At 38.1% G+C, this 17305-nt stretch overlaps 1 protein-coding gene across 1 annotated transcript in view; it reads right to left on the reverse strand.

Moving 5' to 3' along the window:
- ITGBL1 (integrin subunit beta like 1) overlaps positions 1 to 17305 on the reverse strand; it is a 252793-nt gene that overhangs the window by 8043 nt on the left and 227445 nt on the right. The window contains exon 9 of the mRNA XM_037800214.1: positions 1934 to 2080. Coding sequence (XP_037656142.1) covers positions 1934 to 2080 — 147 coding nt within the window. The remainder of the gene's footprint in view (positions 1 to 1933; positions 2081 to 17305) is intronic.

Consider the following 17305-nt stretch of genomic DNA (forward strand, 5'->3'; position numbering starts at 1 on the left):
AGCATTCATCTCCTTTTATCTTTGAAGTTCTGTCACAAAGCTCCTCTCAGTTTGATAGAGTTGGCCCTGACGGGGACCATGTAGGGGCACATTACCCATGACACTCCCTGCTCCCCGCCCCCCCCCCCCCATTCGTGTGTGTGGCATGGGAGCTTCTTTGGTAACACTCTTCAGAGGATCTGCTTCCGTTTTGCTTACTGGGTCTTTTTCAGAAAGGTATTTAAATGCAAATCCTGAACCAGGGTAGGTGTTTCAGTGTGAATACACCGCTAAATCCATGCTGCAGGGAGGCACGGAGGCTACTGAGCTGAAGAGGAGATTTGGAAGGTCTCATAGCATCTACTTCCACGCAAATCAGTTCCCAGTGATCTAGCGAGAATGCCATGCACTCCTGGTATTATTCTAGGCACTAGCAAAGAGAAACATGACACCATCCTACATGATGTCATATGTACCATAATAGCATGATTTTAAAAGTCCCTTCAAGAATATCATACAGAAACATCAAAATCAAGTTGTCCAAAATTTAATCTATTAGGATTCTTTACTCAGAAAAATATGCTCTAAGGTTTCTTTTTTGAAGGTACAGGTGTGGGTGTGGGAAGGGTATTGGGAGGGGTTGTGTTTTTTCTTGAATCTGTTTCCATGGTAAATGTTTGGGTTGGGGTCTTCTATTTAAGCAACTTGTAGTTATAACCATTTTGCATACTTTTTTGTTTTAAATTCTTGTCTATTTTCTTATATTGGGTTACACATGTTATGTTTGCTTGGAACAACAGGTGATTTTTAGGTCAAAGAAAATTGTATCAGAATTTTGGGAGCCGTAAGATTTCTCTTTCCTTTTTTTTTTTTTTAAATGAAATTATTTATTTAGCTTCCTTTTATGTCTTTCTTACGTCCCCCAACCCCTTCTTAGCAGTTCCAAACACCATAGTTGTTGCAGTTCTATTACTTGTGATTACTTTTCTGCAGTTCTGGGCTGTGTTATCTCAGAAGTGAACCCAGCAATTGTCCTTTCGGTTTGGTCAGTTGGTTTTTGTCCATTCGGTGTCCCATATATTTTGCTGTCCTTTCTCAATTTTTTTTAAAAATCATTGTATTAGTTAGGGTTCTCTAGAGAAACAGAATCAATGAGAGGTGTCTCTGATTATCAAATTGTAAAAATGACTCATGCAACTGTGGGTATGCACGAGTCCAAATTCTGTAGAGCCGTCAACAAACTGTCAACTCCAAGGAAGATGTCCGATGAACTCCTCAGGAAACGAACTGGCAACTTCGACGAACTCCTCAGGAAATGAACTGGGATCTTCAACGAATGTGTTCGATGAACTCCTCAGAAAACGAACCGGCAACTTCGACCAACTCCTCAGGAAATGCTTCACTGGGCAGCCGAAGAAGAAGTGAAGGTCCTCTATCTGTCTTGCTTATAAATCTTCAACTGATTAATTGGATCAAATCCAGCCAATTGCATTCTCTCATTGTGGAAGGCACGCCCTTTGATGAGTCATCAGTCACAGCTGCAGTCAATTGACTGATGATCCAATAAACCAGCCTGTTGGTTTATCAACCAGCCTCAAATGTCCTCACAGCAATTGTTAGGCCAGTGTTTGCTTGACCAGACAGCTGGGTCACCTGGCCAAGTTGACACATGAACCTAACCATCACAATCATTAATTCCATTTCATTCAATAATGATGTTACTCACAGTAAGAGGCTAAGAATCTTTTTGCATGAAACCTATCTCACACATTTCTTTTTCTAAGATCCTAAACTTTACGTGGTTAATTTTCCAGCTTAAGGTATGGTGCAGGCAGAGGACATAGTGGTTTTTGTACATGCCATGTGTAGTCTGGAAAAGATGGTTGTTACTTGCAGTGACACAAACCATGTGTCAGAGCAGGTATCCAGTCCAAGCTCCCGGAGAGATACTCACCCTTTCCTGAGCACAGTGTGCCATCTGCTGATTCGCACAAACTGTTGCTTTGTTCTTCCGTCAAGTTACACTTCCGTGGATGCTGACAGAGTTTTCCAAACCATCCTCTCTCACAAACACAACGACCACATGAACAGGTTCCATGGCCTGTGAAGCAACAATGAAGTTGGGGAAGGAGGCACAGGGTAAGGAAATGGGTAAATAACAGTTGAATCTGTTTTAAGAAGATAGACAGACAGACAAAGATAGATGATGGATGGATGGATAGATAGATAGATAGATAGATAGACTGCAGGATTCCATTTCCTAGCAAACAAACACACTTCTTTATGCATAGTCTGTTTGGCATCCAATTTTTTTTTAATGAACTTCAAAACAGAGCTTTAGCTTAATAAATTTGAATGAAGCTAGCATAAGAAATGTACTCAAGGGAGAAAGAAATCCTGAAATAATTTTCAGTGGAATTCTACCATCCTTTCTGGATACAAAATTTTCCTTCATTTGTATTTTTATCAATATGGAGTCTTAGTGTCATTATTCATCACAGGCACCATGACATCCAGACACATTTTGCAAGGCAGTCACATCACCATTGCTTGCAGCATTTACTGATTGTGCTCCTATCACTTCCTAATAAAAACAAAAGGTTAACTTCTAAACCAATGGCATCTAGGAGTGTATTCCTTTACCTATGCACTTCTCTACTTACTAATAAGTACAGATATAAACATAAGCAACATTGTCTCGATTATTACTGTATAGAACTTAAAAACAGCTTTGGTATATGTACAACATTGTATTTTTATACATCGGCATATAAACCTTTTTAGTCACTTGCCACTGATACCCCATTGCATCATCCTTTTTTTAAATTTCTTACTTCTACTCAACACTTTATTCTATTTCCTAGTATGTGCAATAACATACAGCCAGGTCTCTCCAAATCAGCTTTATGGCAAGTAATTATGAACAGCATATGTGCTATTATGAACAGCATCTTTCTAGGCACAGGGGGATACAAAACCAAGCATGATGGGTGTGGTGGTCCGGACCCTTCTCCTCGGAGCACATATAAACTTCATTTAGACCATGCAGCCTCTCTGCATATGTTGGCACCATTCTGTCTCAACCATTTGCTGTGGTGGGACTTTCAAGAATAAACCTCGTTTCTATTAGTCCCCTCCTTCACTCAGCTCTGCACAAGGAGGGATTAGTGACCAATGTTTGTCTGAAATTCAATGCTATGATTAATTTAATTCAACCACCCCTGAATCCAGGCAATGATTCTCCATCACACATGATCATCTGGGAGTTAATGGAAAACCAATGGGAGGCAAACTCAAGAGGAGACTATATTAACAGATCTATTTCCAATGGGCTTTTTTCAATCATAGGCTGATTTATTGTGTTTAATTCCACTAAAGCCCTTTGAGTCAGAGAGCGTATGTGATTTTTCTCCAAATCACATAATTCAACCACAAAAGATTAGGGTTTGAGTCCAGTACCTCTGATTTCAATGCCGCACTTTTTCCATTCTGTCACCTTGCCTCTGTAGTTTACTTTGGAAAATAAACAATAATTATTGATTTGAAACAACCAGAAGCCTTGTCTGAATTCCCATCTTTTCGGCTGCTGCAATATGTGAAGTTACACATTGACATTCATGCGTATTCTCCTCAAATACTCAAAACCTTTCCTCTATTGGTTTTCATGACACTGGACTCTTCTTACATTTTAAACTTCTCCTTTGCCTTTTTATCTATTCTTTTACCTTTTTTTTTTTTTTTGAGCTGATAAATATAGTAATCCTCTGTTGTTTATCCTTATCTTCTCTTAAGATAGCTTTTTAATTTCTCCCTTGAAAAATTCATCAAATCTCAATTTCATATAATCACAATGACCAAAAGGCTGTATCTCTAGCTCCTAAATCTCTCCCAGGTTTCCCTTCTGTGATTCCATAGTTTTTATTCTACTAGCACCCTAAATTAATACTTCCAGTACTACAGGTAATTTTCTTTCTAAAACCAACTCTTCTTTATTACCCATTTCTTTTAAAGACACAATCAGTTCCAAATGTTTTGAATTATATTTGAATTCTCTAGTCTCCTCATTCAAAGAGTTGCCAAATCTTACTGAAGCTACCTCTATAATATCTACTTATATCACCATCCTAAACTTTTGAAAACCTTCTCCCACGTTCTTGCTCACAGTTCCCTATAGCTCAATTAACAACCCTGCTCTCTATTCCTTTATGGTTTCTTAATGCTTATGAGATGAGGTTCAACTGTTTTATTTTAGCCCTTCTTATGTTTTAGATTCCTGAAAAAAATAGAGTCCTAAACTACTTTTCCAACCTTATTCTCTCTTCCCCTGTTATGGGTTGAACTGTGTACCCCAAAAAGATATGTTGAAGTTCTAATCCACAGTGCCTCAAAATGTTACCTTATTAGGAAATAGACTCATTACAGATGGAATTAAGCAATTTAAAATGAGGCTATGCTAGAATACAGTGGACCTTTAATCCCATGTGACTGGTGTCCTTATAAGAAGGGGAGGGGGCACACAGAGACAGAGAAAATGACAATGTGACACCAAAGGCAGAGATTAAGTTATACCACAATCCAAGGAATGCCAAAAATTGCCACTGACAGAAGTCAGGAGGGAGACATGGAACAGACTCTCACACACTTCAGAAGGAGCGTGGGCCTTCTGACACCTTGATTTCAGAACTGTGAGACAATACATTTCTGTTGTTTTAAGCCACCCAATTTGTGGCACTTTGTTACAGTAACCCTAGGAAACTACGATATCATCCTTCCCCCCTTTGCACACTTCCTGTTCTAACCAAATGGACCTACTCATTATTCCCTGCACATTTCCCATGGTTTTCTGACTTCATGCCTTTGCTAAGGTAGGAATTTCCTCCACCTACTCTTGCACACCCAAGTCCTGCTTAATTTTTAAAGCTCAAGGAGAAGGAATACACCCATGAGAAGAATGACCTATTATCACCAAGTAGATTTCATCTTTACCTCCTCTGAGTTTCTATACGACTGTATTTTTCATCTCTACCGTATAACTTTTTGTCTTCTCCCTCTGTTATGTGGTTATCAAGTAAATTAATTGCTTAACTATGAATTCCTTGAGAATAGGAATCATTTATGATTCATCATGGTAGTCTAGAATGCCAAGCGCACTGCCTTATAAATAGTACATCCAAAAAAAAAAAAAAATCGCAGATTAAGGTTGTTTTTAACAAAATCTCCCTCCCATTTTATTTACAAAATACCAAGTGGGAGCCCTAAAATTGTATTAGCTAGGTTATGGGGAAAAAATAAATGCAGGGCACATTTATAGGTCATCTGATTAAGGGTTTGTTGCCCAAAGATGGTGGACAGTTTTGAATGCTCTGTTTTATTTCTATTTCTGTAGATAGATTGAAGCTAGAGAACTGGTGCCTCTCAAGAGCTTTCTACTCAATGAATAGTTATTAAATGAGTTATAACTCATTTAATACTTCATTTTTTGAATTCCTCATTTAATGCCTCATTTTTTGAATTCCTCCAAAAAAATGAAAGCCCAATTTAAGTGTGGCTTTCTTCAAGGAGTTCAATAAAAAGCCAATTTTGGAGGCAGGGGTACAAAAATCATAAAGAAACAGAGCTTCTATTCTAGTATCAGTTGCATTAAGCTGTGGACTTTTCAAATGTTTGTGTTTCTTACTGATCCTGGGTTAGTAATAATTATAATCAATTTGACATAAATGAAATTAAAGAAAATTATGTGGAATCATGCAATCTCTATGCAGAGAAAGGAGTGCTGCCTTTGACTTATAATATTGTGGCTGTCTGGAACTGTATTTACCCCAGAAAAACATGTTCTTAAAGTTTTCCATTCTTGTGGGTGTGAACCCATTGGAAACAGGAACTTTTGATAAGGTTACTTCATTTAAGGTGTGGCCCAGCTCAGTCAGGATGGTTCTTAATCCTATTACTGTAGCCCTTTATGAGCAGAAGGAAATTCAGATTGAAAAAAGCCACAAGGAGAGCAGCCAGAAGCTGAACATCAGTGGAACCCGGAAGAGAAGGGAAAGACTAGGAGACGCTGCCATGTGCCTTACCATGTGATAAGCTGAGGACCAAGGATTGGCAGCAGCCAGCTCCAGAAAGCCAGTCTTTGGAGAGAACTCATTGCCTCAATGATGCCTTGATTTGGACTTTTTCCTAACCTCAAAACCATGAGCCATTAAATACCCATTGTTTAAGCCAGCTCATTCCATGGTATTTGCTTGAGCAGCCAAGGAAACTAAAACAAATGTCATTGAGAATAACTGGCTCCTCAATAGCAAGTAATTTAATACAACATTTATATGCAAGGACAGAGGAGATTGTTTTTCATTTATTGGCTAATTTATCACCTCCTTCCATAAAGTTAAATTGGCCTCTAGCCCAGACTCTTACCAAAATGCATTGATATTTAAATGTTTTGATGTGCCAATTATCTAACTTCTCTTTACTTATAATAATAATTAAGAAAAAACTTTCAATATTCTGTTCTTTATAAACTCTAACAGTTTAGTCACCCATTCAAGAAATATTTATTGAATACCTTTTATCTGCCAGGCACTTTTCTAGCAGCTTGTGAAATAACAGTGAATGAAATATGTATCAACCTTACACTTATGATGCAATCTAGTGGGGGAGGAAACAGCAACAAGCCAAAAAATAAACTTGGACTATGGAAGATTGAAGAGTTAACTAAAGTGGTCAGGGAAGGGCCCCATGGTACCCAAGGGATAGAAGATAGCCAATGCTCCAGGAAGAGAGCTCTAGAACAGCTAATGAAAAGTCCTTGAGACAGGAAAGAGCTGGCATGTTGCAGGCACTGAGAGAAGGCTCGTGTGCTTGAAGCATAGTGCATAAGTAGTAGAATACCATAAAGTTGGAGAGCTGTTCAGGGACCATAATATAGCAAACTACTTTTGGTAAGGAGTATAAATGGGAAACGGCAAGGAATTTAAGCAAGAGAGTGATGTGACATAATTTACAATGTGAAAATTCACTTTGGTAATTGGATAGGAATGGATGAAGGTGTGTTGGGAGAAAATGGATATGGGGAAAGTGAGAGCTGTTGCAGTGTTCCATGTACAAGGCGAGAGTCGCCAGGAAGATGGGGTGGCAGTGGAGTGGGAGAGAAGTGGATGGAGATATATTTTGGAGACAGTCTTTGGGAGTTGGTGCTGGATTGGAGTGACAAGTGAAGGAAAGAAACAAGCCAAAGACTAGATTCCTAGCTAGATAAAAAGTGTGACTAGTAACGTGATTTAATTGACTCTGGAGGCTGGGATTTGAGAGGTTGTGGCAGAAAAATCAGCCTCCTGCATTTAAGATACTTTCAAGACAACTAAGTAGAAAGATCAAGCCAGCAGTTGGATTTAAGCCTGATGCTCAAAAGACAGGTTAGGGCTGGGCTTATCAATGTTGGAGTTTCCAAAAGTAGATGTCATTTAAAACTTTGGAATTGAATGAACCCACCTAGGGAGGAAGTTTAGGAATGAAAAATAAGTCTTGGGAAATTCCAATATTTAGGGCTAGGGCAGAGGAGGAGAAGACAGATGAGTAGGACCATAGAGTAATGATGAAAGAAAAAAAGAAAAGAAAGAAAAAGGTGTTGTCCATAAGATAAGAAAGGAAATTATTCCATAAAGTAAATACACTGAACGGAATATTCCTAAAAATTTGAGTTAAAAAAACATTAATAATAAGGGAGGTTTCAGTCAGCTTTTATCTGATTAAACCTACTGTGTTGTCACTACTGAGTGGTAGCAGAAATGTTGGAGAATCATCTATATTTACCGTTTGATGAGAACAACTTTTCTCCTTGGTGTTAGAACAGTCAGCAATAGCTCATCTTTATATAATGTGCACAATAGATAATTCTAGAATGCATCTATAGAGACCCAGCAAATGAACCATTTGAAAAATGCTAAATCTTGACTTCACTTGAATTCCCAAGTCTTCACACATTTGGGTAATTTTCCAGGTGTACAAGCCATTCATTCTCTCCCAGATCTTACCTTTTTGCCTCTATTTCCACATCAGTGATTTTCTTCTCGTTCCCTTCCTTTCTTCCACACACAAACATATTTAACAAGAATGTTCTAGTTCAATATAGTAGTCACTAGCCACATGATTATTTGAATTTAAATTTATTAAAATTAAATAAAATTAATAATTCATTTTCTTAGTCACACTAGCCACATTTCTTGTGCTCAATAGCTACATGTGGTCAGTGGCTACTGTGATGAATAATGTAGATATAGAGCATTCCCATCATCTCAGAAAGCTCTGCTGGACATCTAAAGTTGCCCTGGAAAATAACCTCTTTCAGTAAATTAATTGGCCCCAAGACACATTTCCTTTAAACACTTCAGTCATAGTCCTCAATTAGTAAACCGACCCATGAATGGATGCTAATTGTATCACGCACTACTTATTGCCTACTCGATATCCTTTTCCCCTTCCTACTTATTAACAGAACCCTCTTTTCTGTTAATATGATATGATATGATAATATTCCCATCAGAAAAATGTTTGATTTCCAGACTCCTTTTGATCTAGAAGTGCCAATATGACATAGCTCTAATGAATGAGATGTAGGAGAAAGTCTCCTGTTTGGGGTTTTCAGGGAAGCTATTATTTTTCTTAAGGAAATGGGATAGATTCAGCTAGCACATATCCTTTGCCCTTTACCCTTTTCTTTTCCCATTCTTCTTCCCCGGAAGATGGACACAATTAGAGGTTGACTATGAGCATGACTGCTATGGATTGAGTCATGTCCCCCATGAAAACATGTTCAAGTCCCAAACCCCAGTCCTGTGAATGTGAACTCACTTGTAAATAGGATCTTCAAAAGATCCTGTTAGTTCAGATGAGTCCAGACTGAATCAGAGTGGGTCTGATTGGGCCAGTGTGCCTGGAGTCCTTAATCAGCAGGAGAAATTTGTACAGTAGTAGGAGACAGAGAGGGGTGGCCAGGTGATGGGGGCCGAGATTGAGTTACGGATCGCTGGCAAGCCACCCCCAGAACACCAGCAACTTCAGAGAAAGCATGGCCTGTCAACGCCTGGTTTTGGACTTCTATCCTTCAAAATAGTGAGACAATACATTCTTGTATTTTTAAGTCAGTTAGTCTATGGTACTTTGATACAGCAGCCCTGGCAAACTAAGATAATGCTGGCAAGTCCAACCATAAGAACAGAGCAGAATGAAAGATAAAAGGAGTCTGGGACACTGATAACACCCAGGTTGTCACCTTGCCATCCATCTCTGGAGCAACAACCTACAGACTTGGTATTTAAGTGCCCAGTAGCTCCACCAAACACAGTCCTAACAGGTACACTTAAGACCTCAGGAATGAAGTCTGTGATTTTAAAAGGTAATTTGGGGACAATAGCTGCCTCTATTTGTCCATAAGAAAGACTTAGCTTGGGTTAGTTGTCTGAAACTCTTCTTCATCATTAGAAATCCAGCAATGCCTGAGAGTCATTGAATTCATACTCTTAGGCTATATGATTTCCTTCAGATTGCAGCTATGAATTAAAGAACTCCCTGAATATACATGTATACTGACTGTGCAATTAAGAGGTGCCTCTTCATTATCCCTTCTTGTTTCTTAAATTGGACTCATTGGCAGCTATTTTAAGAGCATAAAAGAAAGAAGAAAAGCAATAAGAAGTCAGTTTCTTATTCTCATCTTGACTGCTGTATGGAGTACAAGGTGGATGTCTCTGATTAAGTTTGTATTAGGCTAAAACAACTAAATATACATGAGTCAAAATGTAAATATATGTTCTATGTAGAATCTTAAAGTCATATAACCCTTATTTGATAAGCATTTCAAGCATTTATAGGTCACATAAATTTTTTATTGTTAACAAGGTCTGTAACTGTTGAACATGACTCACAAATAAGTTAATTAAATGAAGAATGGCCTTGCTTCAGACAGATTTGCTTTTTCCAGTCATTTTCATGACTCTCATTATCAAGTTGTAATTTTGGTATAATCAAAACTGAGTTACTTAAAATTATGCAATTAGTTACAGTCACCTTCAGCTACAATTGTTAATTTATACCAACCCACCAGAATTGGTTTAATTGTCTTGAGTTCTATTGCTAGGAAGGTTGATAAACATCATTGGCTGTTAGTTCACATGTGTCTGCTGATTAGGTAGGTTTCTGGATGTTTTAGGTTTACTGATTTGTCTGCTTGCTAAAATTCTCAGGCACTCCTCACACTGAAGTTAGGGACCACATTTAAGCTTTCAGGCCACATGTTGGATACACAGAGTTCCAGTTCATCACCCTCCAGGTGAAAGGCCACAGAAACTATGGCTCAGTGTCTGGTGGTAAACTAAGAAAATTATCTAACTAATGATTCTCAATTTAGTTCTACTCTCAAGCCACTCAGGAGGTATGTTGTTAACGTGTTCGACATACTGATGTTAGTATGATGAGTTCACCACTGGCTGCTGTATGACGGTGAGACTGAAAGCTTTGAGCAAACCATCTGCAATTCCTCTCCTTAGGTGCAGAACTGCTGATTGGCATGATTCTAACTCCCCTCTTAACACTTTATGTAAATAGTGTTTCAAGATGTCCTGCTACAGAGGTGGCTGCACCAATCTTTTATTTCCCATTCCACACAAAGGGCATTCATTGACCGTCCTGGTATAGAGTACCAGTCATAGTGCATTCATTACGTCTCATTCTCACCCCTTCGCTGAAAGGTGGACTTTATATCCTTACTATACACACACATAAGCCAAGGTGGGCCGACCAAATAACCATCCAAGTTACTACAAATAGTAGGAAATAGAGCCAGGATTCAAATCCCAATCTGTCTGTCTCTGAGATTTGCATTCATCTTGCTACATGGCATTGCTTCACTTAGCTCAAAAGAAAGTGGCTACTTTTTCTCATTTATTTAAATCTCGTATGAACAAATGCAGGAAAACACACACAGACACTAAATCAACTGAGCATACCAGAGAATTTGGAATTGCTCTAAATAAGTTATTTAAATGGCCAAAGAAGTTTCATAAATCTAGTTTTAAAAAGTTTTACCTCTTAAAATTAAAAAAAAAACTAGAAATCAATACAATAAAATGTCATCAGATACTATTGTTTGAGGATGGATTTAATTTGATGATTTATACTATATTTTTAAAAAAATTTTTATGTGAATAGGAAAACAATAATTAAAAATATTTTATGAAGCCCTAATATATAAAGTGGAGCAAAGTAAAATAAATGGAGGTGAAATCTATATATTATAAATGATGAGTAAATAGTCTGAGAACTCAAAAAATCCTTCTGAAAATGAGTTCAAGAGCAGCTGAGAAAGAACTCCACATGCAATGAACATATGCCTTAAACATGTCCAATATTTTCTACTTCTGGGCCTTTTTCAGTCTTTACAAGCCTGAAATGTTCTTTATATCCAATTTCCATGTTTCCAAATATTAGCTGTTCAAGACCCAAGTCAAAAGCTAACTCCAACTTGAAGAAATCTCTAATACAAAAATAGAATTGTGCTCTCTCTTCAGAACTTATTTGTGATTCTCTTAATTTAAAATGTACTCAAAGACAGTTCTTGAGCATCATCCCATCAGTCTTTTTACTAGGTTTGGGGATACAATAATTTAAGAGAGGAAAGAAGAGAGGGAAAGAAAGAAAGATAGCTTATATTCTTGACAACTGTACAGACTTGAAGAAAAGAGACAGGAGAACACTTACAGTATGATGTCATGATGCTATAATGAAAGTGCTGCAGTCTGGAGGAAGTATAAAATAATTTCAGAAAGGCTTCCTAAAGGAGATTAACTGGAGTTGCATCTGGAAGAATGATGAGGGGTTATTTTGAAGGAGAAGAAAAGAAAAGGAATAGAATGTCAGGTAAAAGGAACAAAATTACAATACATCAAACTTCTCTGTCTCTATTGTCCTCAAGAAAAAATTCTCTTTTCAATGAATGCAGACAGTTGGTGCAGTAAAATCTCCTGCACCCATCCTATTGGCCAAACCAGAAACCTGGGACCCATCCTTGATCCTGCCCCTGTTCCTCACTCACATCACTGGATCATGAATTTCTCTAAATGCTGCTTTTAACATTCCCAGGGACAACCTACTTAGGTTCAATTAGACTTTCAGATTGTCCGCTGACACTAGTCTCCTCAGAAGGATATGGGACAGGAACCAAATCCTGCCAGCAAGACAGCATCAGGTGTTCCTCTCCACAGGAGTCCTTGTAACAATTCATGAGGGCAACAACTAATACAATTGTCTGGGGACTATCTTCTCTCCAGGTAGCACAGCCTGGATGCATGCAGATGAGATCCATATTGCACAGATGGTGGAGCTTCTCTGGCTAAAAGGAGCCTCAAGTCCCACAGGAGCAAATATCTCTCTAATGATTCCTTAAGTCTTACTTTGAGGGACCTTGCAAAGGTTGGAAGAGTCATAGCACCCATGGAGGCCAAAAGCATGGCATCTCCATCAGCCAGTTATAATTCACTTAAATTCCTCCTGATTCTGTTGGAATGTATTAGTAATAGGTCAATTTACCATGAGCAGTATTGCCTGGTAACATTGGCACACACAATCTTCATCTGTTTCTAGGAAACGGGAGCTGGGAGATTACCAGAAGATCAGAGTCTCTTCTGGCAGGATGGAGGATTTTGTTAGCCTGTTACCCACACTGCTTCTAATATTCTTTCTAATAAATTCAAGTTTCTCCATCTCTCCTGCACTCCATTTAGCTAAACCATCTTCATCTCTCACCAGTAGTCATTTCCCACATCCAAATTCACCTGCTAACCCCACGAAAAGGTATACTCCTCCCAACAATCCACATGTCAACCTTTTTAAAATAACATGTGAACGTGTTATCACCTTGTTTAAACCCCTTCTGTTGCTCATGATTGCCCTTTGAATCTAATCCCAAATCATGAACATGGCTTACAAAGCATGACACACATTTCTCCCCTTTGCTTTCTAATCTCCCATCACAGAGGGTTTCTCACAGGTTCTAAAATTATCTTTGAATGCGTCTCACTCTTCCTTTCCCCCAAAGGCCTCAGCACACACTGTTCCCTCTAATTGCTGTGCCACATCCCCACCCCCCTTCACTTGCCTGAATGCTATGCATCCGATTACTAACAAGCATGGCTGTTGTGATGCTTAACTGAGTTAATACATGTAAAGTACATAGCATGAATTTTAAGTATTAAGTATAGTTGTTATACAGATATGAATTTAAAGGGCATAATGTTAGGGAAGCCTTCCTTGCCCCACCTCCCCATGTTAAAATGCCCCATTATTCATGTTCCCATTGAACCATAGCTTCTCCTTTCCAATCATTCACCTCATTGACAGCCCACTGTCAAGATCTGCCTTTCAAGCTGAATTGTAAGATCCAAGAGAGCAGGTACTCTGCCTGTCCTGCTCACCACAAAATCTCAAGTACTGGCAAATAGTAGGTGCTCAAAAATAGTTTTTGAATTGACAAAGGGATACATGATGGCTTCAGATTCAAACATGCAGAATTTGAAAGGATTTCCATATTGAAATATTCAATTAGAAATTGAAAAGATGAGTCCAAAGCCAAGATAAGAAATTATCTTGGGATTATCTTGGGAGACATTGACCTAAAGATGAAAGTGGAAGAGGCTGAGATGAGTTGAGGGTAACACAGACACCCAAAAGTTACTTCCAAAAAAATAGTAAAGTTTGACGGTAAACTCTGGGAGATGAGCAAGAAAAAGAAATTAAGTGATTATGGGAGAAGTAAGAGAGGAAACAAGTGGAAAAGGTATGTCCAAAGCCCAGGAGGGAGAGAATTTTATGGGGGTTGCAGTGAGGAGTATCTACAACTATATACTAAAAAGTGGCCAAGTAAATGAGAACTGAAATCACCCATGACTTGGGCAGCTAGAAATTATTAGTAACCTCAGTGAGAGCCAATTATATGAAATGGTTGGGGATAGAGCAAGTTTCCATTGGTTTAAGACTGAACAAAGAGGCATGGAAGCACACAAGTCAGAGGTAGTAGCATCAGAGTTCAAAATACTTAAAGGCGCATGTGTCCAGGGGGCAGTGAAATGCCTTACATGGTAAGTATGCAACGAATAATTGCTGATTTGGTTATTATAACATGTTACATACATAATTTGATATATATTAATTAATGAGAGAAAGAATTTTTGATGATCATGAATAGTTTTAGATAGACTGAAAAATACCCAAACTGTGACAAGGGTTAGAGAAAATCCTAGTGGCAAGTGCCTTTCTCATCCATACTTAGGCATATCCATGGAAAGCTTCTCCATGGAAGGCATGGCTGAGTAAGAGTTCCTAAAAATACTTCTGAGAAAGGTGGTTTCAGCCACTTTGATTTGGTAGCTCAGTTTCTATTCTGAAGAGACAGCTTCATGTGGAAAGAAATGAGGAGAGAACTATCCATTCTGTCCACAATAAGAGAACAGACAGCCATAATTCTACATAATTAATCTGCTATAATAAAGTAATTTATTGATTAACAAACAAACATGGGGCTCTGTTATATATCCAATAGAATTTACTGCAGTAGTCCTCAGTGGAAAGTTCTGCCTGTATCTGTCACTTTCTGTATGTGTATGTCATAATTATGATAAAAATATCTAAGGTATGAATGGCACTTATGAGCTAGGTGCTGCCCTAAGTGCTTTATACTTGTTAACTCATTTAGTATCACAGAAACCCTACAAGACAGTTGTAAATTATCATCATTTTATGGATGAAGGGTACAGGTGGTAAGTGGTGTAGCGGCAGAACCAGGAAAACCTGGCTTTAATCTCTGGTCTTAACTATTGTACTACACTGCCATTTATCATTTAAATGTTTATGAAAGGCAGGGAAATGCATGATCTCCTTGTTAATTAGTTTCCTATGTTGTATATTTTTGTACTAAATTTACTTTGGTTTCAAAAATGTTGGTTAATGGAATGCCTCTTGTGTTTATAGAGAACAGGTGAGACATAAATGAAATTCAAGACCATCCTAGCCAAGTTCATATAATGCCTTTCACGAAAGCACTGATCAGAAGACAGAGGAATTAAAACCACTATACCTTTACTAACAGTCTTAATAAAGAAATCACAATTGGAGGCTAAGTACAAAGACAAAGTAGAGCCATTTAGGACTGCAGGTGATGTTTTCCAGTGATATTTTGATTATCTTGGGCTCCTCTCATTGAGGAATTTTAAAGACAGTGTCTATGTGGGTTGGTAAATTACATGTAACTTTTCTAGCTATATATTACTTAGGATAAACATGACCAGGGCATTGTTTGGAGACATCTCTTCCTCCTAGAACTATCCGTCTTCAAACAATAAGCCTGTCCATCGCAAGTGAAGATTCATATGAAGTGAAGGACAAGGAAAGCAAAAATTTTTGTTTAAAAAAGTAGTCAGTGGCATGTGTAAAGACGTGTGCATAGACCTTCACAGAATAACTTGTGGCAAAACATAAGGCCCCATGCCATTATCTGGGCTGACTAGCTCACGAGGCTCATGGGCAACGAGAGAATGTAAATGAAACAAATGCTGTTACCTAGAGGAGTCTTTCAAAACTGTGGTGCCATCCTAACCCCATATCTGCTAAAGACATTATTGAATATCAAAGTGAATTTTAAGAATAATGATATAAAATGTTTCCAAAGAAAATTTCCAAGACCTGTTTCCTTTGCATACATGAAAAACATTTAGAGATTGAACCAATAAAATGTTTAACAAAATGTAAAATATGAAATTATATGCACAGATTATTTGTTAGAGCTAGTGATCAACATTTAAGAAAAAGTAGACTTTGAGAGAAGTAATCCAATTATAGTGATCAAATAGCTATATGTCTGTTATTTGTCTGTTGCTGGCAGGATGGTCCTCTTCCTTGAGAATGTTGCTTTCCCTAAATTTGAAAATACATTCATCCTCTCACTGATGAAGTTCCATGATGTCACATATATTGGAGAAGATTCACCTAAGAAATAATTTCTAAATGTGAGATTAAGGAGCTCCTAAATTATAATTAAGGTTATATCACAAAGGTAAGGGTGTATTTGCTTTTCTAAAGATCTTGTCTAATCTACTGTGTTACTTTTTTCTAAAGAAAGATTAGATTAGAGGTTCTACAAAATCTAGATAGCATTGAAAAAATAAGAATGTACCAGTGTGTCTGCTGCAGTGACCAGAGAAGATACCCAGATCCCCTGAAGTGAAAACCATGTTCCACTGGCAGATATGCCATAGCAGCTGTCATTATGCGCTGCAAACATCCCTCATGGTTAACATTTTGGTGACTCTCTTCTGGCAGCACCTGGATTTCTCTGCCCAAAGGTGTTCTCCAGCCACTGACACCTGCCCTGTGAGGCATGCTGGCTGTTGCAGGGGAATTAACATCTCAACTAGTGACTGACCGGTATGTAAGAGCTGTGTGTTTTACATGGACTCCCAGAGTGGTCCCAGTGGGATGAAGCTTCAGTTGACGCTAGTAGTAACTGGATTTAAAACACAATCTTTATTGGCTGCCTTCTCTTTCTCAGCATACTTTTCTATTCCTTTACCAGTGTTTCTTTCAACTTTCAAATAAATTACTTGCATCCAAATCCTTGTCTCAGAATCTGATTTCCCATAAAGTTTTCCTACAAAAAGTTCTGATCTCTGGGGCAGCTATATTTCTCATTATAAATCAAGTACTTGGTATTCTGGATTATATATTGGCCTTTTACTAGTTAATAGAAGTGAGTCCTCCCAGGAGAAGACAACACTGGGTAGAAGGACAAAATAGAGACTGGACATGCAGAACTGAGAATTAGCCTAAAACATGTTGCTTGGTGAGATGGTCACTACCCAGTTAATATTTGATATTATCTAACAGGAAGGTACATAAATTTTGTTTCATCTTTGATTTTCTCTCCAAAGCTGGAGAGAAAGAGAGATTCGTGATGGGGGGAAGGGGATGGCATTCATCATAAGAGGTCATATACAGATCTAACAGGTTTACACATTATCAACAATTTCAACAAAGTCACTAAAGCAGTTGGGCAAGGAGATCCATGTGAGGAAAACACTGCATGTTAGAGAGAAAATGATGATGATAAGAGCAGAGACATATATAGGGAAATTTCTTGGTGCCAAGCAGGCTTTTCTATATATTGTTGTGAAAAGTAAATGGGTTAATAAATGTAATATCCTTAACAAACAAACAAACAAAAAAAGACTTACAGCCAGCTTAGATATTTCAGGTAACTGATACCAGCAAAGGAGGGATCTAAACT

The sequence above is a fragment of the Choloepus didactylus genome, chromosome 12 (genome assembly GCF_015220235.1).
Source record: "Choloepus didactylus isolate mChoDid1 chromosome 12, mChoDid1.pri, whole genome shotgun sequence".
NCBI lineage: Eukaryota > Metazoa > Chordata > Mammalia > Pilosa > Megalonychidae > Choloepus > Choloepus didactylus.